Here is a 24530-nt window from a genome sequence, read left to right on the forward strand (position 1 = left end):
CTGCCACGTGTACAGTAAAAACAATATTATTGTAAAGGTGGCAGTGGGATCGAAACTTCACTTCACCTCATCTGTCTAATAATTCATATCGTATACTGTGTCTCTGTCTGTCCCGCACTGTGTACATGTATATGGATCTTTTCATTGTTAACTGTAAATACATCCTGTAAATAAACACACGTTTATTTACACTCAAATATGTATTTATATTCACGTTGGAATTAATACTATTATTTACACACATGCATCCATAATGAATCATGACAATGTGGATGCATATGAATGTACTTATATTTATATACTGCTTGTTTTCACACATATTTATCTTGTTAATATGCATGCAAATAGTACAGCCCCACTACACACTAATGTAATTAACTCTTTTTATCTCCTTTCATACACTGTTCTGCTTTTGATGTTTATTGTTTGAAGTCCCCCTCCACTCAAAATTCAATAGTTGTTAACTGTAGTTGACGAGATGACCGCAGAGGGGGTGAAACCTGTGATCAGAGTAAATCTTTCTCTTTCTCACATTGGAATGAAATAGTAAAAGTGCAGGCTACTACCCCTCATTTTTCTGGGGAATCCCTCGGCTCCCCGGACCCCTGTATGAGAGCCACTCCCCCAGTGCTCGAACTTTACAATGAAGCAGGAGACATCTTGTGTGGAGCAGCTAAACTTCTGAAATGTCTGTATTTTTAAAGAGGGAGGACTAGATGTTATTTCAAGGGTTTTTATTAGGGCCCAACTGATACTGGATTTTTGGGGCTAATGCCGATACCGATATTAAGGTTAATTATTGTGACAAAGATATGTAATGAAGGGATTACATTTTACAGTTTAACAATACACTTTATGGTACAAAATCAAATCAAAGCACTGACACAGTAAAGTACACTGGGAATTGAATAATTAAATAAATAACTATAACTAACTAAATAACAAACACAAAAACAAGCACATAAATATTTTGCTTGAGTTAAGAAAAATGATCAAATGTACATTAAATGCTCCCTATATAACTTTTAAAAATATTGGTACAAATGGGATAACATATAGCCTACACCATACCGATATAGCTATGATAGGCCAATACCGACTGACCAATATACATAATTGAACTTTTTTGTGGAAAAACACATCAGACAAACATTTTTAAGTAGAGTAGCCTATTTAACATAAATCTTCCCACATGACTGAAGGGGAGTCTTTAAAGTTCATGTTTTATTGCTTTTTTCTGTTGACATCTGGAGAACTCTGAATATATTGTATTTGGTAATGAATCAATCTGATTGTGATTAATATCAGAGATAAATCAGGATCAATGATCGATTCAGCACACACACTCTCTCACACTCGCTCTTCGTGCGCGCCCCTCCCCCTTCAGCCGGTTTCCAGTCAGCCGCGCGCGGATTGAGTCAAGTGAACCTACCGAGAGGTGGTGTTGACCGACCGCAGCAGGTTTTCCGTCTGAAACCTGAACAAATCCAACTTTCTAAGGCAACTGACAGTAACGCCGAGACCTTATATTTTTTACAAGAAGGCTCAGCGGTGCCGGAGTGACGGTGACGAGACCGAGTGAGGAAAGTAAATCCCGGAGAGGAGGAAAGCGCCGAAGTGAGCCTGAGCAGCGGAGCTAATGCTAACTGAGCTAGCCGCTGCTAAATAATCAAACGGAAACTCGACTTTTATCACCCGCTTGCTTTGACATAACCACCGCGGTTATAAAGCAGATAGACGGTGTATTTTGTTAAGTTATACACTGCGTTGGATTTAAGTAGCAGAACTGTTTTTGTCGTTACAATTTAGGCCACACGCGACTGGTTTTCTCTTAGCAAGATTAGCTACAATAGCCGGTCTTACTGAGGCTACACCGGCTCCTCGGGACAGCTGATATTTACTGAAGATAGCGTCCAAAACAACTTCACATCGGGCAGTGTTAGTTTTATAAGTTAGCGTACACTTTGTACTGTCTGAGCCTTGTGCTTCACAATGCTGAAACAACCGCAGCAACCCGGCTCCGGCGGGAGAAAAGCATCTAACGGCACCACGGGCCCCGCCGGTGTGTCTTCCTCGGTCAGCGGCATGAACAGCGGCAACAGGACCCCGGCCGGGAGGTGAGCGGGGTGGGGAGGGTCCTGTCAGGACAGTCCGGGGATCCGGCTGAGACTCAGGCCTACCGGTTAAAGCTGTGGGCGTGTCCCATGAGTAGAGCTTCTCTCCTGACCAATCAGATTAGTCTGTGTTTGATTGACAGTTGACGTGGGCCAATCAGAGTGCTCAAAATGAACAGAAGACAAATAAGTGAGGTGGGGTTCAAGTTTGGTGAAAGAAATGAGAAGCAAAACATATATACTAGTAGACACAAAGTTTATCTGGCCTGCTAAAGCCTGAGTGAGGGCGTTCATGATCGAAAAATGTTATTTTTTACACCAATACTTTTATTTAAGTAAACGCTGCAGTAGACACATTATAATAAACATTGAAGAGGTTTAAGGCCAGCACAAGGTCACATGTGGTCTTTATCTCTGAGATGAGTGTATATGTGTGTTTACCGATCTCCTGTCAGTCTTTGTTTTGTAACTGTTTTTCATAGGTAAATTATAAATGGAGTGTGCATTTATTTTCCACATGGCTTGTAATAGCTAAAGATTACACTAGTAATATTGTGATGTTATAGCTTTTACTTTCGCTTTTGTTCTTAAAGAGCTCAATTTTCAAAAAGGTCAGATAAATCTTAGAGGGGTCAGTACAATCAAAACAGGATATTTTTGATATTGAAAAGTGCCTTTATCAAGATGTGTGTTGATCACCCAACCACAAAGGTCGAAGCCTTTCTTGGCTCTGGTCAGCAGCACTCAAAACAAGACAGGTTGTCACTATCTGTGAAGTTCATTACCGGTGACACCAGTTGACCCATTATGCACTGTACATGGAGATTGTCAGTGCAGTAGGATTATTGATTTGGGAACTTGTCAGACCTCTTACTGAACCTGTCAACCTTTCTCAAGCTATATACTGTATGTGTGGAATGTGGAATGTGACACTGACTTGACAGGCTTGAAAACAAGTTTTACCCCTTTTGCTTTCCAAACTGACAGACATGTTATAACTGTGCCATTTCTCACAGGAATCGTAGCTCTGCAAAGCCATCATTCCAGTCATCCCCTGTGAGTATTTTGTTCCAGAGAAGTTGGAACGGCAAACACACACAATAGAGAAAGACCTTTAGAAATGTCTTAACCCATCACATTTTTTAACATCATACTTGGGAAGTCAGTATTTTGTTTGTTTCTTTAGTGATCGTAATTCAAAATATATGGCTGTTTTACTGCTATGTTCAGTCATCAGTGATAACACTCAATTAGTACAACAGAAAATAGTATAAGTGAGTCTCCTGTATAAAAGGACATTAGGAAGTATTTAGTGTCAAACCACTTTCTTTTAAATCCAACATTTGGCAGGTTTTCAACATGTCTTCCTGAAAATTTGTCTCCATGAATACTTAATGCCTTTTCCCACCTGCAGGTGTTTGAGGGTGTCTACAACAATGCCAGAATGCTTCATTTCCTCACAGCTGTTGTGGTAAGTCATCTGACTTGTTATCAGTGTCCTTCTCAGAACAGGGTGATTTATTGCTCGTTTTTCTAAAGAGTTAATGGATTGCATCACCCCAGCTGACAAATACGACAGTAGTCATGAGTAAGATGTAAACTATATTACTGTAAAAGTAGCAACAATAAATATCAGTTTTGTTTATGAAAAGACAGACTGTACATTTTGTGTCACGGCTACCTCTGATGTGTCTCTATGAAATATTTACATCATGCAACATACAGTAGACGTGCAACTTTGGATTTAAATTTGACTCACTCCTCATGGTTAAACAGGTTTTAATACAATCTCTCTCTTTCTCTCTCTCTCCCTCCCCCTCAGGGTTCCACCTGCGATATAAGAGTAAAGAATGGCAGCATGTTTGAAGGCATATTCAAGACCCTTAGTTCTCGGGTAAGAATCACATGAGACACACAGGCATCGCTTTCCTCTGCAAGTTCAAATGACGCGCCGCAAATAATCCTGTTGTAGTAGTAGTAGTCTATATTATAGTCGTTTGCTGTCAATGTTAAACGTGGCCTTTTTTTTTTAGTTGTTTAAATTCTGCAGTGCAAGTTCACACAGTCCTCACATATCTACTACATGTTTTCCTAATGTGTGGTCCTTAGTGTGAGTTGGCCGTGGATGCTGTACACAAACGCAGTGAGGACGACAGCTCAACATCAGCCCAGCCACGGTGGGAGGACATCACTGACACCATGATCTTCAGTCCCTCTGACTTGGTTACAATGATCTGCAGAGATGTTGACCTCAACTATGCCACCAAAGGTACAAACACAAAAGGTACAAGAAAATAACGCCTTTAACTAACACCTTATTCATTGACATTGCAAAGACACATAGTTCCCCTTAAAAAGAGAAGAGGGCTGTGTGTGGAAATTAGTATGAAGAGTCTATGCTGAGATCATCATTGAATCATTGTCGGCAGTTTAGTGACTGCTGCAAACTATGATAAAGTTTGAACGTGAACAAGTCAAGTAATGAGAAGTCAAGTATCTGAGTTATTGGACTGTGTGTTAGTTGATGTCATGACTGGAAAAGAAGTGAAAATAATTTCATACAATTACATAATTTGTTGTTTGATTCAGGACTAAATGCAGGCTGCAGATAAATCTTGTCAAATGAAACATTTTTATAACGTTTCATCTTCTCATGTCTTTGATTTTTAGACACCTTCACAGACACCGCCATCAGTTCCACCCGCGTCAATGGGGAACACAAGGAGAAAGTGTTGCAGAGATGGGAGGGAGGAGACAGCAACGGCGAGAGTTATAATCTGGAAAATGATGCAGTGAGTCGCTGTCTTTTATCTCTCTTGATTAAACAACCAATTTGAGTAAGCAGCATTGAGCACTAGGAACCTATTTTATAGACAAAGCTAATTAAATAATCATGTTCATTAATCAAGTTAATACAACATAAATCCAGGAAATAATAGCTGCGGGCCTGTTATTTTACTAACCCACTTATGTCCACTTTTCCTTCCTCAGTCCAATGGCTGGGATGCCAATGAGATGTTTCGGTACAATGAAGTGAAATATGGAGTCACATCTACATATGATTCCAGCCTCTCCATGTACACGTAAGTTTCATACAGATGTGTTGCCTTCAGGAATCCTTGATGAATAATTATTATGATAAACCAACAGCTATAGAAATGAATACTAGTTAAACCATTTTATTTTTTTATATATATTTTTGTTCATTTTATGTGTTGTCTTTATATCACAACTGCTTGTGGATTTCTAAAATTGGTGGGGGGGTTTTTGCAAGATAATAAAACAAGCAATTGTATGTTGTCAGAATGTAATTTGATCAGTGAGACGTAAAGTATATTGGCCTAAAATGTGTTCTCTATACTGTGTTTCTATCATGCATATCTTATATCAAGCTAACAGTGATATATTTTATGTAAAACTCTTTTTGGTTGAGTCTCAAATATGATTTCAAATTGAAAGTGACAAACTGTTGAAAGTATTATGGCAATGGCTCCCTTTTTTATTTTTGGAATTGGTGACCAGGATTTCATTTAAACCAAATACTTTCCTCCAGCTGATCTCACTAGTCAATACAAGTCCAACTAGAGAGGGATGAAAACATCAAACCTGCAAAAGTTTTCTTAAAGTTGAAAGTATTCTGTCTTTACAGCGTATCAAATTTAAAAATGTTGCAGTTTAATATGAAGAGTAATGTACACTAGTTCATTCAGAAGGAAGCATCCTAGTTAAGATACTGGATATCTACCAGTTCTCTCCCTGTGGAGTGGCTTTATTAGCAGTTTTAAAGGTTTTTATCCCCTCTTTACTTTGTGTTTTCTTTGTCCCGCCTTTTTCCTCGCTGCTTAGTGTGCCACTGGAGAGAGGCAACTCTGACACCTATCGACAGAGGGAGGCACGCGCTGCTCGCCTGGCTAGTGAGATCGAGTCTAGTCCCCAGTACCGCCATCGTGTCAGCCTGGAAAACGATGACGGCAAATCTGAGGAGGAAAAGTACAGCGCTGTGGTGCGTGATGGCAACGATCGGGAGAGGGGACGTGAGAGCCCCCGCGACAGAGATCGAGAACGGGGCAGAGACAGCCCCGGAGCCAACAACAGGTGAGAGGCTGCTCAGAAGGGGGTTAGTGATGGTCTTACTTAAAGGGACATTTTGCCATGTTTTATGTGCGTTGTTCAAATAGTGCTGATGGTAATGTAGTTATTTGAAGCAAAAAGTTCATCAGTGCTTGCTATATTGACCAAAAAAAGCTTTGTTTGGATCCATTTCTATACGTATAACAGCTGCAATAATTACGGTAGTTGATTAACTGATTGGTCAATGGGATGAAAATTAACCAGCTACTATTTTGATAATTGTTTAATTGTTCAGATCATTTTCAAGCAGAAATGCAAACATTTGATTTGAGAATCTTTATCATAATATCACAATAAAATGATAATTTGAACTTTTGGACAGTTCACTGGACAAAATAAGACATTTGATGACGTCACTTTGGGCTGATTGAAAATATACTCTGCTTCTTAATCGATAAGAACAAATTGTTAGTTGCACTACTTAATAAATATGAATCGTTTATATTATTGCGTAGTCTCACAGTTAAAACCATCAGTTTATTTTTGAAATCTGGCAGTTTTGTGCATTCCTGAAGTGTTGGATGCTGAAACCAGCAAAGTAAAGTAGTTGGCTTTAAACTGTTTTCTTCATGTTTCTATGCACTGGTCAGATTTGTTGGATATTATCTCACCTGTACGCTTCATCCCTGTGTGATGTTCTGTCTTCTGTCAGGGAGGGCAAGTACATTCCATTACCTCAGCGTCAGAGAGAGATGAACCGGGAGCGAGCCGAGAGAGGTTCTGGCGGGCCTCCACCTCACAATCGTCTAAGTGGTGGTTACCGCTCCACCCCTCCATCCTCCTCTTCCTCTTCCCCAAGACCCCCACTGCCATCTGCTGCCGGGCCCCAACCTGGCGCCTCCCCCTCCGAGAGAAGCAGCCCCCTGTCGGGTCGAGGCGGGGCCTACACTCCCCACCACCCCCAGGGGAGCCCCAGCCCAGGCCCGGCCTCTGGCCCTGCGAGCCCCTACACACCCGCCTCTCCAGCAGGACCAGCAGCCACAGGAACCTCTGCTTCGGCTGCTCAATCCCCAGCCAGTCCTCCTGCCCCACACGGACACACAGTCCCACATTCCCACTCACTTCCACACTCGCTGTCAGATGCTGGCAGGCCTGTTAATGGAGGTACGTGTGTTTGAAGCGTATGTGGACATGTTGCTCATACAGTATGAACGAAGGAAAACTATCATTTATTTTTGTGCCTTTTCAGTCTCTGCCAGAACATCTCCCAAAGCCCAAAGACCTCCACAGTCCAGCAGAACAGTCCGCACAGCAAACAGTCACAATCAGTCTACAGGTATAGTCACATTTAGCCAACTTCTCCTTTTTTATTATAGATTGATTATGACCAAAAGCTTACCTTAATATAATATCCTTCATGTTATTGCAGCCACTCGCTCTCCTAAATCAGCCACTTCCCAGGATACACCTTATTTGGACACATCATCTGTCTCTCTGCCTGCCCAGAAGACGTCGGGCCCCACCCCTACCTTCATGTTCGATGGTAAGTCCCACCTGGCGCCTCCTGAAATCAAAGTCAAAACTGTTTTTATTCTGTAATGATCTGAGCGTCGTCTGTCAGAATGAGACAGTCACCTCGTAACAGTAGGGGACAAGTATCAAAGGTGGAATCTAATGAAGCGCTGCGACTAATTAGCTCGCCGTATGTCTCTTTGTGTTTACAGTGAATGAGATCCTTAACACATCTGCAAAAGAACGCTCAGCTGAGAGCCCCAGCAGCACAGAGGACAGCAAGAGCAAAAAAGGTGTGTGCAAGACAGACTACACGGAACAAGTCTGAACTTAATGGGCACATAAATTAGAGGAATACACACTCCACTCGTGCCTAGTTTCCTGCCCTGTGTGTTTTTGACAGTATATAGTTTTCAGTGTTTTTAAAATACCACATTTTCATTAATTAACCTTTGGTCTCCTCTCTTCTCCACCAAGCTCCATCAGTTCAGCAAAGGACACAGATTGAGGAGCTGCGGAAATTTGGCCAGGAATTCAGGGTAAGAGTTGAGTCGCCTTTCTGTGAAGCGTGAAATGAGAAAATCTGTCATCAATCAAGAGGCCGCGTCCTGAGACATCACTGATGCCTGACGTCTCTTTTTTTTAATCATCACTCATGGCTTATTCATTTAGTTGTGACCATTAACATGTATCACATGACAGTGAATATTTGTTGGCTCCCTCAATCTTTAGGGTGCTCATTCAGGGAAATATGTTCTCAGCTGTACATTAGGGACAATAGTTGTTAGTTCATGATTAAATGTATCTGTTTGTGAAGTCTTCATTCCATCCTTTCTTGTTTTGCTATCACCTACATCCTTCCTGATTTTTCTTTTTCTTCCAGCTCCAGGCGAGTGGAGGCAGCTCCAGCTCCCCGAGCTCTCCAGCAGCAGCGACCCCTCCTGCAGTCAGCGAGGTCGACCAACCCAACGCAGCCAAACCCTCGTCAGATGCTTCTGCTGAGGCCAAACCTCAGCCTCCAGCTTCCAGCCCTTCCCAACCCCAACCTCAGCCTTCACCAGCTCCTGCTGAGGACCCCGCTAAGGAAACCGCCGCCACACCTGGAGCCCCGACAGCCGCCAGCACCACAACACCAGTTTCAGACAGGCAGTCACCGGCCGTCCCTCAGCCTGCCAGGACTCCAGGAAGTGAGGAGGCCAGGTCTGACACAGGAGAGCGGACAGAGGGCGTAGCAGAGTGAGTCTCGGAAAGGATTGAGGGTTGGTCAAAGTTCATTGTGATGTGCAATGTTTATTAACAAAAATGTTTTTTTTGTTTCCTTCTTCCAGTCAAGTAAAGAAATCAACCTTAAATCCTAACGCTAAAGAATTCAACCCTATCAAGCCTCAGATGCCTATGGTAAGCTAATTTACCTCTATTATCAAAATCTATTGTACAATCAAAAACCTGTTAGCACAATATTATTGATATAGAAAACATTCTTGTATTGGTTGTGTTTACACCCTTATGGTTTCTCTAAGCAACACACAGATTTATTTACCTGTCCTGTTGTTTTTTCATGCAGACAAAACCCAACACTGCACCCACCCCACCTCGACCCACTCCAAATGCAGTGGTCCTTCCGCACCCAGGTGGACAAGGACCCCTCTACAACGCCCCCTACCTCTCTTACGTCTCGCAGATCCACTCTGTGCAGGTACACAAGCAAATCCCTTCACAAGAGTCACTGTTTCTGTGCTTTATTATTTGTCCTGTATTGTTTGGAAGTGCCATGAACTCCTTGTTTTGTTTTTAAAAAGAGAGAGACTTGCACATTGATATTACCCTCCAGTGTAATGTTAAGACTTCCAAAATCTGGAATGATGGGAAAGCACCTGTTTTTAAAACAATTCATTAAGGTTGTTCATTGTTAAATAATCTGCAAATTATTTTCTCCATGACATGTTGGGCTCAGTTTCCAGGAGCCAAAGTTGACATTTTCAGATGTCTCATTTTGCCTGATAACCAGTTAAACATGAAAAAATTCAGAATTTTGAAGAAGGGAACCTGGCTCACCTTTTTCCTGATGTTTATCTACTTGAAAGGTCCACTGCTAGAATCAAGGCAGCTGAAGTTGACACTGTGGTGAACTGTTCTAAAACTATCCAGATAATCCAGGCAATTAAGTAAACCCAACCTTCAGCCTTGCCTTGATCTCATTTCCTCTTATGTAACCTTTTCTATTCAGCACTATGGGCCTGTACATGTATGTTTAAATCTTTAATTTTGTATCTCATCTCTGTTGTTTTCTACTCTGGATTTGTTGTCGAGGGCTGTTCTGTGTCTGAGGAGTGTTATTAATTTGTCCGTTGACATTGACTCTACTTTATTCTGGGCTCTATTTGGTGCATTGAATTATTTATATCTTCTTTCATTCATGTTCCCTGAGTGTAGTTCTCTGGATGATTTGTGATCGACTTTTTTTGACTACTCAGTTCAGCTTATCTAATGATTTAATTTTGATGGTGCATATGCTTTTTTTTCTTGTGTTGACCTCTTGATCATTTCTGTCTCACAGCCCCCACCAATGTTCCAGTACTCCATGTCTACAGTTAGCCAGGGAAAATACCAAAGGACCAAAGGTAAATCCACTGTACCTAATGTTGTTGTAATTTGTGGTTTTAATTTTTAAAAACATTTTGTCATTAAGTGCTCAATTTTAGAATTGTCAAAGGCTCATCGATCATGAACCACACCTGAACTGAGTCCTGAGACAGCAGCCTTTCTCTTGAAAAACCACTATCCATTGTCTTGATGATTCTTTACTCTCTCCAGGCTCAGTTGTGGCTCAGCGCTCTGACCACGGTAATGCAGCACCCCCCATGCTGCAAGCTGCAGCGTCAGCAGCCGGGGCTCCTCTTGTAGCGTCCCCCTACCCTCAGTCTTACCTTCAGTACAACCCGCAGCAGTACGGCCAGCAGCAGGTCATCCAGACCATGACGCCCTACCCTGGACAGGTAGGACCTCTGAGTCCAATACAAAAAATGACACTTCACAGTTATGAGTAAAATTCAGATGTAGATGTTTCTCAATGAAGCTCGCTTCTTGTATTTTGCCTCCACATTTAAAGCCGATGTTTTATAACAATTATTTGATAGCTTATTTATTCCCCTCTTTTTTCTCTCTCTGCAGCCCATGTACCCCATGCTGCAGGGTGGAGCCAGGATGATAGGGCAAGGCGGGGGCCCCCACCCACAAGCCCTTGGACCCCCAGGAGGCCCCCAGTTCCCTGCACAGGGAGACGGGCCACAGGGACCACAGCAGGGCATCTATGGTGAGCAACAACAAGAGTCTCACCACCTGTTACAGTCAAACAACAATGGATGTGGTGTATCACAATGCTGACATAATCTTTTTTTCCCTGCAGCCCCACAGTCATTCTCCCACCACTCGGGTGCAGTGCATCAGCCCCAGCCCTCCAGTACCCCAACAGGCAACCAGCCCCCACCCCAGCATGCTGCACCAAGCCCTGGACAGGTGAGATGCCCCTTAAGGTCTACTTGGATTTCTCCAAATATACCAGGAGATGCTGACAATGTCCCAAATCAGGGGTTAAATCTTCCAGAGTCTGCATGTCTAGTCTAAACACACTATAATGGATAGACATGCTGGGCTCATTTTATGGTGTAATTTGGGGAAGAGGGACGGGTTCAGTCTGACTCACTTTCACAGGTTGCATCCTCTGGAGGATCAAGTTCAGAGAACGCAGCTATTATAATTAATTGATTAAACATTTTAACTGTATAATTTCTCCCCTCAGAATGCCCAGTCAGGTCCACAGCCGCAGTCCTTGTACCACTCAGGTCCCCTGTCTGCACCCACCCCACCTAATATGCCACCAGGCCACACGTCTCCACAGGGCTCTTATCCCATTCAGGGCTACAGCCTTCACAGCCACCAGGGCATCCAACCCTCATACCCCCTGGGACAGATAGCACAGGTATGGATCCGTTGTTTGCGATAAAACATTTTGGACAAAAAACTCAAATTCAGTATGAAAATGTTTCGTTTGACAAATCTCTTCTTGGTCTTCCAGGCCCACGTACAGGGAGCCATGGCAGGTCCCCACCATTCAGGGAGCCACGGTCAGCCCCAGTTATTGATGTTACAGCCTCCTCAGCAGGGCCCCGGCTCAGTGCCCCAGCACCCACAGCACGGACCACAGCAAGGAGGACACCAACACTTTTACATCGGACATCCACAAGGTAAGAGCCAACAGAAGAACAATGTGTTCTTTGATCATTTTAAAAGTGATCTTTTGTGGTTTCGTGTAACATTTACAAAGTGTTTTCTGTACAACTTCCACAGCGATGCAGGTTCAAACACACCCTGCTTCCTTCCATCCGCCTGGAAACTAAAACCCATCTTGTCCCACCCCCCTAAAACCTCTTAAAACTGTCCCCAGGAATGAGCCCCAACATCCCCGCCGCCTGCTGGATGTGAGGCCCAGACTGAACGCGACTCATACAAAACAAGACTGGCAGGATAGTACAGAGGAGAGAATAGGATAAAAAGTCTCAGCACCTTATTCTTCTGCTCAAATGTTCTTCATCAGTACGACCTCGGGGTCGGCCCGAGACCAGGAGGACCTTGTTAATGTTAATGATGATGGTGGCAGACGACAGCAGCAGCGTCCGACCCCCCCCCCCTCCTGCTGCCATTCTGCTCTTCTCTCCAACTTCTTCCCTTTTCAGAGACATGAGGCACCTTGCTGGGTTGAACCAGCCAGAGAGGAAATCACAGATGAAAAACAGCAGCAGACACTTTATCTTCCAGCAATGTGTTTTAGCCTTGTAGGGTTTGTGGTTCTTTTTTTCTTTTTTTTCGTCAGTACCATGACACGAATGGGGGAACACAGAATGTCGCGGGATTCTCATGAATACTCCACGAAAAGAGGGATTTGAAGAGGAGAGGGGATTTTTAGCAAATCTTTTTTTTTTTTTTAAACTCGATCCAGTAGTTAAAACCACCCCTTTGCCCTTCTTCTCTTCCTTAGGAAAATATAATTAATAAAAAAATGGACAAGACAAAAAAAATATAAAAACAACAATGACCAAAAAATAAAGTTTTCAACTCTACTTCAAAGTTTGTTTGTTTTAATTTATTGTCATTAGTTGTGCTTGCCTACAGTGTTACAGTTTGCCCTGCCCTGTGTGAAGTAACAGTTAACCATAATGAGATGCACAAATGTATCATTCATTAGTCAATAACAAGAGCACATTAAATTTGAGGCTCGCTAAGCATTTGCTGTTGCGCTGACAAAATGAAGTAATTATCTCCTAGGGGACTTTTTTATTCATATGCTCATTAGTTTGAATTTGTCAGTGATACAGTTCTACATGGCAATTTAAAGTGGTCACTAGGGGGACCCCTCTTCATTCCCCAGACCCTGTGCAGACCCGTGAGGCACACACCCCTTGTTGTGGCAGAAATTACTCTTCTCTAGGTTAGTGGGACACTTTGCTTCCCCTTCAGGCAAGTATGACACCACACTTTGTGGCTCAGTGACAGCACTCAAGATCAATGTACTGCTGAGGGCACCAGCAAGTCCTACGTCAATGTGTTAGTGTGTGGCCTAGTTTTCCCCTCACTGTGTCCCGTCAGCACACACAACGGTCAGAGAGGCCAGCTGCGGTGGCCTTCTCAATGCGACAGGGTGTAAAGTTGCTCTGCACTGCGCTCCAGTCGGTCCCGGTACTCCAGATTGGAGTAGTTGCCTTCTGGGACCCCATGGGTGCCGTAGAGAAGACCCCAGCAGCAGCAGGCAATCACTGCAGTGCTGTCACTGTCACCTGGGCAGGAAGAGAAAAAAGCAAAGACAGCAGCATGAGCATAAGTCCTGTGATGAAGCTGAATTATATGATTTAATTGAAATCAATCTTGTTGGCTTTTCCTGACCTTTAAAGCTGCTATATGTTGGCAGTCAATATTTTCTTGTGTTAACAATCACATGACTGCTTTTACATCAAAAGGACTGATTGTAGTGATGAACCTACAGAATTATCACGAGACAGCAGTACTACTCAGCTCTACTGAGATAGTGTTGTAGCATTTTTCTGGCCTGTACCTTCAGTGTTTTGGTTCAGCCTCATAGCGTTTTCCGCCAAATTACTCAGCTTTTTTCAGTAAAGCAGCTTTAAAATGCTACCTGCCAATTACAAAACGGGTAAACAGACAACTAAGGGGAACATTTAGCAGCTAAAGGGACAAATATTTTCTTCATGAGTTCGAGGAGACCAAAGACAGCCCAGAGGAGCTCAATAAATATAAGTTCTGCATCTGCTACATATGTGAATAGGTAACTGTTTGCTAACATGTTCAGCATATGATCTCTCAGTAAAATAACCACCTAAAAAGCCAAAATTAAAAGATTAAACTCAACAAAACAACATGTTGCACCTAAACTCATACCACCTGCCCATGCTGGCAATAACTGTAATAACTGCTTGTTCAGTTAATCACCATATGCTTCAGGTTCCATTTATCCAGCCTTGTCGAAGCTGCTTCTGTCCTCAACACATGAGGATCAATTAGAGTTTAAACTATTCTTTTTTATATAAAGTGCATTTCATACACAAGGTAAACTCAATGTGCTTCACAACAAATCATAATAAAATAAATAACAACAAAATGTAAAACAGGATAAACAAGTCCAATCAAACACACATGTGCACACACACACACACACACACACCTAACCAAACACTGTCATAAAAAGAAAAGTTTTTAACCTGCTTTTAGAAGTGGCTACTGATGTGGCGCCTCTGGCTATTTCAGGCGGGGTATTCCACCTGCGTGGGGGATAAACACAAAAAGCTGCCTCCCCTTCCTTAGTTTTTGTGCGAGGCATAACTAGATTTCTGCTGCCTGTGGATCTGAGGGTTCTTGCTGGTGTGTAACTGATGAGCATGTCTGTTATGTACTGAGGTGCGAGGCCATTTAAAGCTTTGTAAACCAGGAGGAGGACTTTGAAATTAATTCTCATTTTGACGGGTAACCAAAGATTTAAGAATGGGAGTGATGTGTTGATATTTTTTAGTTCCAGTGAGAATACATGCGGCTGTATTTTTAATTAGTTGTAACCTGTGAATACTGGATTTTGGAAGGCCAGTGAAAAGGCCATTACAGTAATCTAATGATAATCTGCTTGTTATGAATGTGTGGATTGTGACAGGAAGCTTTTTAGTTTGGAAATATTTTTTAGATGATAAATGCTGTTTTTGTAAAGTGGTTGAGTTTTGAAATCTATATTACTGTCCAATATTATTCCCAGATTTCTTGCTGTAGATTTGCTCTCCAGAGTCAGACAACTGAGATGTGCTGCAATTGTCTATCTCTGAGCTTGTGCGCCAAAAAAAAGTATTGTGGTAGAACTGTCAGTAGAACTGAGATCAAGTAGTACAAGGATGGATATTTGTTTGGAGTCTGTGTTTATATGTAGATCATTTATAACTTTGATAAGTGTTGTTTCTGTGCTGTGGTGAGAATGAAAACCTGATTGATAAATATGAAGAACGCTATTTGAGGTAAGATAATTTTGGAGCTGAATGTAAACTGTTTTTTCAAGTATTTTGCTGAGGGATGGTAAATTGGAGATGGGCCTGTAATTAGCAATGACACATGGATCCAGATTATGTTTCTTCACAAGTGGTTTGAGGACAACTGTTTTAAGTGATGTGGGAAATATGCCAGCATGGTGAAGTGTTGACATAAAATAGAAAATAGGTTTAGGATAAAACTAGAGATGTTCCAGATTTAGGTCTAGCCTACTCTCTCTGCCCACAAGATCCATAAAACTACCTCACAGACATTTTCCTGTTTGAACCTCTGACCTCCATGGAAACCTGCTCGGCTCATCAGCTCCTCCCAGTCTGAGCCCGCTCCCAGCAGGGCATCGAGCGCTATCATCGGAGCGTCGTGACCGCTGCGGCCCGCCCATCCTGAAAGGCTGAAACTCTTGTAGGCTTCATCCCTCTCAGCTGGGCCGTAGGATTCTGGCCAACGAACAGGCCCCACCCCAGTGGAGATCCCCCTCAAATCCAGATACCTGGAGACAGAGGTAAGAGGTCATCCTGACATCTGCATGCTCCTCCATTCAACCACAAGTCTGCAGATGTGAAAGAAGTTCACAGACACCCTGACATTGTATCATTTGTCATTATTTACTTCTTGCTTATGTAGTTCCTTGCTGCGAGTTAATAAAACTCTGTTATTGCTCATTTGATGGGGGTGGTATCAGTTTTCTCATCTAACTCGCAGCAAGCAAGTCAATGAATGTTGAACTGTTCCTTTTATTGCAAGTAGTAATTATTGAGTGTTTTGCTAGCTCTGATATCTCATCCTGGATATCACAGATTATAGATGTTAGCAGAAATGCACAAACAACAAAGACTACAGGTCAGCCAGCCTTTGTTGGCACGTGTGAACAATCTGATGTCATAGCGAGGACGAAGTAGAGGTAATATTACAGATGTGTATTTCATGGCAGGCTGAAGGTTGGTTCCTGGTTTTTGACTTGCAGAGAGCATTTTAACATAAGTTCACCTCAAGTTTAGGATCTTTGACCATGTTTAACGTCATCCAACATTTTCACTATAAAATTAGCAGAAAATCACAAAAAGCATGTCCGCTTTCAGATAATATTTATGTGTCAAATGAAGGAAATTAGATGGCATTTGATTGTTGATTTTTTTAAAATTTAGGTAGAAAAGTAAGTAATCAATTTGTGTATCGATCTTATTATCAGAAGGCATAGATAAGAATAAAAATTACCTTAAGGTAAACCAGTGAAGTCATTTTTGTACAAATCTCATGCCATCCTCTGTTAACCTTGAGATTAAAATAGGTTCATAGAAGTTGCTGACATTGTAAACATGATTTCGGATGCAACATGACAGCCTAACTAAACCGGATTCCAGCCGCTCATACCACTGCCACTTGTCACAGAAGTAGTTCCAGTCTCTCTCTGTCTCTTCCACGGCGAAGCCCCGACCCTGAACAAACATCTTTGCTATCGGACAGGCCTCATTGATCAGGCCTAGACCCCAAGTTGTGATGGGCCTGTGCTGGACGGCGTATGCTGTGAAAAGTGCAGACGCTACAGCTCCCAGGAAACCAGTGGGGTGAGGGTGGGTCATCCTGCCTGTCTCCACGGCAACTGCCACCAAGGACAACAGCTGATCAGGCTTCGGATACCTGGTGGGGACAAAGTCCTTATCAGCCTTTGTTGGGGAGGATATTTTGCTCCACAATCATAATTAAGGTCCATCACACACTTCAGAGATGTGTTTAAGCATGCTGCAAATACAAATTATGTACACTGTAATTACTTCTTTTCATGTTTTAATTGACTCCATATTACATATTTACTGGTTGTGGCCAATGTTTTAACCCTGGACCTCTGATTTATTTGTTATTGTCTGCTTGGTGATCAAAGTATGTTCACTTATTCACTGTTGCATTCATTACTTTGGATAGATAGCGGTAGAGCAGCAGCTATGTAATGTGTAATGTAAATGTGAAATGTTCAGTGTCAAGTCTTGTACACACCTTTGGCTTTCTAAACCGACTTATATATAGTAGACTTAACTATGTAATAATTCTAATTCACACCTACATTTACTTTTCTATCAAACACCCACCGTTTTTTTCCAATGACAAACTTCCTCTTGTTTCAGTTTAGAGCTGAAACAATTAACTTATTTCTCTATTTATAATCAGTAATTATATCAATAATCTATTAGTTGTTCAAATAACTTTTAAACTCAAATGCCAAACATTATCTGGCTCCAGATTCTCCCACAATAGTTTTCTCTATCATTGTAGATTGAATCTTTTGGATTTTCTTTTGGATTTGTAGACGCCTGCTGGGCATCTGGGAAACTGCAACTGAATTACAGCTTTCCATATAGTCTCTTACATTTTACAGACTAAACTGTTGATTCAGAAATTAACTTGCAGATTTAAGAAAGATTATTAATGGAAATACTTGACTGATGAGTTTGCTAACTTCTTCATGCAATAAGACCTGTCAATTTATTGAGTCAGGAACTTTTTTCACACTTTAGTCACTGGTCTCTGGAATGCAGCGAGTTATTTTGGACTCTGACCTTAACTTATGAAAGTCATGTCAGTAACATAAGTAGGGTGGCTCTTTAACATTTGAATAACATGTTAGAAGTTAGAGGATTTGCATATTATTCAGACAACATGAAACCCTGTTCATTCATCTGAACCAAGCTGGAGTACTGTGAAGTTGTCTTTGCACCCTGATGGTTAGAGATCTTTCTATAACCGCTGTATGTGTGTGTCTGTGGTTCATGGGTTAGGGTTAGAAACTGATTCTTTTCTCTCTTTGGGTCTGTGGGTGTGAACACATGCAAGTAAACTGTACTGAGGAGAAATTATTTCATCAAAGATAGTTTACTTTCTTTCGTTCATTTTATTTAAAACCGTCAATGAAAAGACTTGCAATATTTTTACAGTTTCATCCATCAAGTTTTATGGGTGAATTAGACTGTTTCATGTCCCTGCAATTTTGGCATTGTCAAAATCCAGCATGATTTTTGGTCTTTTAGGAAAGGTGTGTAGCACATGTCAAAAGAATATAACTGTGTTCAATTGGTACAACTTCTTTAATTGTGTACTCCAATTTAAACCTTATTATCCCAGTGGAACTTCTAATGTGTGCCACCAATGCTCACATGAATAAAATGTCTGATACACAGACACAACAGTTGCCATCTGCATGTGACAAAGTGCAAGTGAAAGCTGTCTTTTTGTTTCTTTTTGTCTATTTATGTAACTATAAACTATACTGCTAAGAAACAGTGACAGAAAACAGTGTAAGAAAATATAAAGACTCTCATAAGGTCAGACTATCCTGCTTTCAGTCAAAAAATAAATCAAAATACCCTCTTCCGACTCTGATGCCCTCTCCCACCTTAATCATTTTCACAGTCATAATCAGTTTTCAAGGTTATTCTTTTTCTCTACTAATCCAAAAACTTTAATAATTACACCTAAAAAACTTTCAAAAAGAGGCTTTCAGTTAGTTCAACTCAGCTGATTGTCAAGATGCCCTGTACCAGCTCAAGAACGCAATACCATTGATGATTAAAAAATATAACCTTACCCACAAAGGGCAGACAGTGAATTGGATGCATTCAGATTATACTAAGTTACCTCAGACCAATGCACATGGACCTCATGGCCGCTCCACAGCCTGTCCCCTCTGGGTTATAGGGCACTCTGAAGCCCCCTTCCTCCCCAGGCCTCAGCTGGGAGACTCCTAAAAAGGTCAAATGTGAGTGGATAGAATCTCTGCTTCAGTACCCATGACTGTGATATTATTGAAAAATGAAGGCGTCTTCTCACCCAGAATGCTTGAAGGACCTGGTTTCCTCCCCTCCATGTCTTTCATCCCTTCAACATAGCGAACAGCCACATCATGCAGGAGCTCTTCCCCGCCCTTCCCTGTGATGGTGAGAGTTAACTTGCTCAAACTGCAGACCCTGTCCATTTTAACATTTTTAAAGATGTATCAGATCTGTTAACAAGGCTGCTTGTTTGCCTTATCACAGGAAAGGTCAAGTTGAATTTCTACCATTTCCCCTCCACTTGTATAGAGCCGTAATAAAGCAGCAAATCAAGGCAAGACTGGAAATTAGATTTAACCTTTAGTTGGGGCTTTTGAGGAGGAGGGTGTGGTGTGTGTCCTGATGAGGCCTCATCAGAACAACACAGACTATCAGTTCAATCCAATCAACTCCTCGATTGAAACAGAATGAGGAAACAGGAGACAGAAACTGGAGAGAGAAAATTGGCCCAATGGGATGTTGACCTCACCAGTTGCTAGTCCTTCAGCCGTTGCCAGATGCAGAACTGTATCATCACTCACTGGCCAGTCAGGGAGCTCGGCCTTGATGTTCTTCAGACCGCCGAGATCCTTCAGCTCCTGCAAGGACAGGATAGACATTTTAGGTGAAATATTCCTTTAGCAACAGATGACCTTATCTCAATAAGTTATGATTCAGTACAGAGCTGAAAATGATGAAGTTCTGCCTGCAAATGAAATAACAGTAACATTAAACTCCTCATCGTTGTACCAGGTACCTGGAAACCAATCGATGAGGGTCCAACACTAACCTGGTGAATAGCTGGTCCCGACTCATTGTACTCCCACAGCTGGTTCCTGTAGCCCAGAGCATCACCAACACCACTCAGCAACATGGCTGCCTTGTAGTGCTCCAGTGTCGAACTTCCACTGGGATAAAAGACACAGAGACATGTTACTACTGCCACTCTGTTAACAAACCTATGCTGCTTTGTGAAGCCGGACAAAGCCAAACTAATAAGTCATGAGGAACCTTTTAAATCAGCAAATTATTATACAGCTTCCAAAAGGCTGGTTTGGTGCTGCTACTTTGATGTGGGAATTGCTGCACTGAAGCAAAGTATGATTTGTAGTATTTTTGGAAAAGTTTCACAGTGGAAAAAAGATCAATACACTACAATAAGATGTTTAGAGATAGGCTCTAAATAATTTAAATTCTTCCAATAGCCTATATATCAGTTATTTGAAATATTTATAATAAGATAACACTTTCCTGATGTGTGAGAAAATATTTATCCTTTTTTTTGGTTTTGTTTTCATATCTGCAGCTGTGACCCCATTTTCACAGGCTATAGGCAACATGGAAAAAATGGTGCATAAGTAAATAGACATACACATTTATACACTTATTAATGTAAACTAAGGTCTCCACAAAGAACGTTTTTGCTCAGTTTTTATAGATTTTAGTTAAGTCATCCACCTGTCAATGTATTATTATATTATCATACATAATACAACATATAAACGAGTCTGCTTAAACAAAAATATTCCTGGCTCAATCTCGACAAACACAGAGGTTAAATGTGTCACTTGCTGCACTGAATCCTTCCTCCATGCAACAGCAGCCTCACCGATCCATTGCAGCGTCTCTCTCCCCCCGAAATCAGGCTTCACCAGACGGTCACACACTTCAGTTGACACCGGGGCTGCAAGCTGAAGTGGTACACTCAGGTCTGACTCTCTGCTGCTGTTTGATGCAAGTATTAGCCTATTAGCCCAGTAGCCCAGTCTCAAGATCAGACAAAGCCTGCAAACACACCAGCGTTCATTCACCAAAACTACTGCACATGACTTGCAATACCGAACCAGCAGCTTGAAGGCGTGCAAGCTAAAAAAAGACGCAGGCAAAGCAACTTTAGAAGCCTGCAGTCCAGTTGGCAAGATGGACACATTACAAAACAAATGGCATTTTTTTTCACCAGGATAATCATTGACTTGTTCCCATGTACTCACTATTCACATGTAGCTGTACCACACTGGTTTCATTTGCATTCATTCTGAGTGCTTCTCTGTTAAAACTTCTATAACTACAATAACGAAACACTGAATTTAACCAATTACTGACTTTATTGGCTTTATTAAAACCAGTAAATATGTATGCCTTTGTACGTTTTTTGTTTTTTATAGTTTTTGCAAAACATTATCGGCTTAAATATCAATCGGGTTTTTTTTACTCCGTAACATCGAAATCGACATTAGCCCCCAAAATCCAGTAGGATCAGAATGTCTCCTTTTTATTTTTTGGGTAAGTTAATATTTTGTCACTAGTGTACTAAATATGATATTTAGTATTAAATTTCATTCAGTGTCCAATTTATTATAATGAATACACATTATTCATTCACATTATGCATTGGCTGGCAATGCAAGAATTAATATTTCAGCTAGCTAGCAAGCTGTGGTCTGTAAACAGAGTTAGCGAATTAGCCACTTTCCTTACTATACTATTAAATCTGAAATTAACCTGTTATGCCACAACATTTGGTCATATTCGCTGCAACTAATAGTTTTAAAAAGACAGACTAGAAGATTATTTTGGTTTAATGATAATGATAATAAAACAGGGTATACATTGCATGTTCATAGTTTAACCCTTAAAAAATCGCCATTAGCAGCTAACTTTTGAAGGTATTTGGTCATAAACCGATGTTATGACCTGAGGTTGACCTGCATGAGAAGTCAGTGGATCATCCAACTTATGCTTCACCCTCAAGGGTTCATGAATGTCTGTACAGGCAATCCATTCAACAGCTGTTGATACATTTCACTGAAAACCACTGACACAACCCTAGTATTGTAAGAGATAGCGTCAGCGACTCACGAAAGTCATTAGGGTATATTGCCAGGGAAACATGAATGTCTTAAACGTTTGTGTCAATCCATGTAGTAAACATTGAGATAGATTTCACTGGATAAGTGAATGCTTTAGACTTGCTGGTAACAGTAGAGTCTGTACAGGATTTCATGGCAATCCATTAAACAGTTGCTGAGATATTTAAGTCTGGATTTAAGTGGTCTACCAGCCGACCAGCTGATATTGCCATCCCTGGAGCAACACGGCTATGGCATAAAAGAAGATTAATATTGCAAATTTTAATGTGTCCCCTATTACTGTTGGGGTTAGGCATGTGTTTGGTGCTGGTCAGGTTAGGATAAGAATTTTAGCCATGTTTTGTACGTCCAATACTCACTGGTACTGGTTTGGCACTGGTTTGGTTCTGGTTTAACGTCACTGTGCTCATGATTTTAAACGGTCTGGCACTATTTTAGCTTTTTGGACCAGGAAACAAAACAATTTGATGAAAGTAGCAGAGAGCTGCTCCGAGCAGTGTTCATTTGAGACAGAATTGGCCAGATCCCCAGGCCTCTGGTTATTTGCCATTCTTTTCGACACACTATAATTAGCAAAAAATAGTCGTCTATTCCCTCTCTATCTCTCATGCTCCTCTTCTTGCTGTCACGGACAAGTGACTCTATCTTTGTTGTCTTTCCGACCAGATGTTGAACTCTGTGTAACCCATGGCTGGATGATGCAGACAGACCCTCCTCTGCTCATTTCCTGCTGGCACCATCACCTCTACACCCAGGTGGGATAAATACACTCCTGAATAAAGTTTAACATTCAACAGTTTCATCCAACATAGTTACCTTCGGTTTTGAATTTTCAAAAGTCAGTTGTTATGACAGCATGGACACAGAAAATACAATATCAGGGTAAACTCCCGATGTTTAAACTATGCATCAATCCTACCTTAAAAGTAAAAATATGTAGGTAAAGAATAAGTGAACAAAGAAATAGTTGCAGTGGCATTTTGATGAAAATTACTAATCTAATCAGCAATGAATATAATTAAATACTGATCTATCAGCTATAGCAGACAACTGTACATTAATCTTACAATTAATGCTAAGAATGGTTGGTCTTAACACACAGTCAGTGTACAGGATTAACTAGTTTACCTGTCCAGTGGAGCTGTATTTAATAAAACCTGAATTAAAAGTGTATCTGAGAGCTTTCATTACACTATTATTAACAACAACCATTGCCTTTGTCATTTAAATCATGCAAATCCCTGTATGCATAATAGCAGAGCCAGCTATTTATAATTTTATTAGCTAAACCTGTGTTTGAAAAGTCCAAATATAACATAATATAATAGGAAGGTTTACTATTGCAGAACAAACTAATATATTGTGGATTATATCTTGATATAATGCCTGTGTGCCCATACACATGTTGAAAGAATAACTGGTCACTGTGGTCGTTCCTCCTGTTCATAGAAGTTTTGAGCAAACCTGAATAAACAGAGTATTTGTTGGGGACTATTTTCAGCTGTGGATTTAGTGCTGTATTGAGGGACTACGCACAGCAGGATGATGTAGTTGGGATTGACACAAAATAAACCATACTACCCAAGTTTGTAGTAATGAAAGAATATGTCACCTTATGAAACTGGTTCACTGATGTATTTTTAATAGTTTTTGGACCAATATATATAGTCAATGGCACAGAAAAATAAAACTATAATAATAGTTTTTAGTAATTTTACTAAGTATATAGTAATTTTTGATTAAGATCAATTTATAGTTTTTTCACAGAAACTGAAATATTATAGGCAAACTTTGAAAATATCTTAAAGTTAATATAAAGGCAATATGTCAACATAGATCTTTTCATATATACACATGCCATATTTATTTCCTGATACAATCTGTGTCATAACTGGTTCCAGTGTAATTATGATGTCATAGAATTTAAGAATTAATTAGAATTTAGAATTTTTTAACTGGCTTGATGACATCACAACAGAATCGATTAGTTTGCCTTGATAAGAGAATTCTGAACTCATTTGGTTAAACACACATTGCAGTGACTGCAGTTTTTCCTTGAAGACAAACAGTTTTTTGTCAGAAATATATATTTCACTGAGAGACAATCATCAGCTTATAGCTGCTCTGTAATTTACAGTTTCACAGACCAGTTCCCTTGTTTTGAGGTAAGTCTTTAAGCCTCTCAATATTATAATTCTGAGTAATGTAGCCTATAATTTATCAATCAATCAAGTTTATTTGTCGCATGAAATCAAAGATACAATCACAAAATTGAATATGTTTAAGGTAGAGTCAACAGCATCGTAATATTGTATTATAACTATTAGTTTCATTGTCTGATTATTTTAGTTACAATGGATGGAAGAGGAGATGGACCTTGTAAGTATTTAGTTTTTTATTTCACAGACATCTCTGATGTGCAGTCAGTCAAAAAGCTACAAGATATAAATAGATTTTCATCTTCATTTTTGAATTGTAATGATAAAATCTAAATGTAGGATAGACATCATTGTGATATTGTAATAACGATTGGTTTCATTGCCTGATCCTTTTAGTCCTAGTGGATG

The 24530-nt window shown here is 40.8% G+C and overlaps 2 protein-coding genes across 2 annotated transcripts; one reads left to right on the forward strand and one right to left on the reverse strand.

Moving 5' to 3' along the window:
* Positions 1 to 1482: 1482 nt before the first annotated feature.
* On the forward strand, positions 1483 to 12699 carry LOC128381010 (ataxin-2-like protein). The gene is made up of 23 exons (XM_053340933.1): positions 1483 to 2117; positions 3131 to 3170; positions 3529 to 3585; positions 3937 to 4008; positions 4224 to 4383; positions 4785 to 4906; positions 5106 to 5197; positions 5961 to 6209; positions 6898 to 7349; positions 7435 to 7521; positions 7615 to 7728; positions 7910 to 7990; positions 8175 to 8236; positions 8581 to 8933; positions 9026 to 9095; positions 9262 to 9393; positions 10255 to 10318; positions 10512 to 10693; positions 10869 to 11010; positions 11104 to 11213; positions 11497 to 11676; positions 11773 to 11941; positions 12045 to 12699. The coding sequence occupies exons 1-23, from the start codon at positions 1993 to 1995 to the stop codon at positions 12092 to 12094; spliced, it is 3165 nt and encodes a 1054-aa protein (XP_053196908.1). The 5' UTR covers positions 1483 to 1992; the 3' UTR covers positions 12095 to 12699.
* Positions 12700 to 12797: 98 nt separating this feature from the next.
* Positions 12798 to 21006, reverse strand: adprh (ADP-ribosylarginine hydrolase). Its single transcript, XM_053340934.1, has 8 exons — positions 20703 to 21006; positions 19884 to 20001; positions 19584 to 19692; positions 19113 to 19211; positions 18921 to 19026; positions 16665 to 16931; positions 15569 to 15783; positions 12798 to 13528 (listed from the first exon to the last, which is right to left on the reverse strand). Exons 1-8 carry the CDS (start codon positions 20708 to 20710, stop codon positions 13380 to 13382), a joined length of 1071 nt encoding a protein of 356 aa, XP_053196909.1. The 5' UTR covers positions 20711 to 21006; the 3' UTR covers positions 12798 to 13379.
* Positions 21007 to 24530: the final 3524 nt, after the last annotated feature.

Source organism: Scomber japonicus, chromosome 20 (genome assembly GCF_027409825.1).
Source record: "Scomber japonicus isolate fScoJap1 chromosome 20, fScoJap1.pri, whole genome shotgun sequence".
In the NCBI taxonomy this organism is placed as follows: Eukaryota; Metazoa; Chordata; class Actinopteri; order Scombriformes; family Scombridae; genus Scomber; species Scomber japonicus.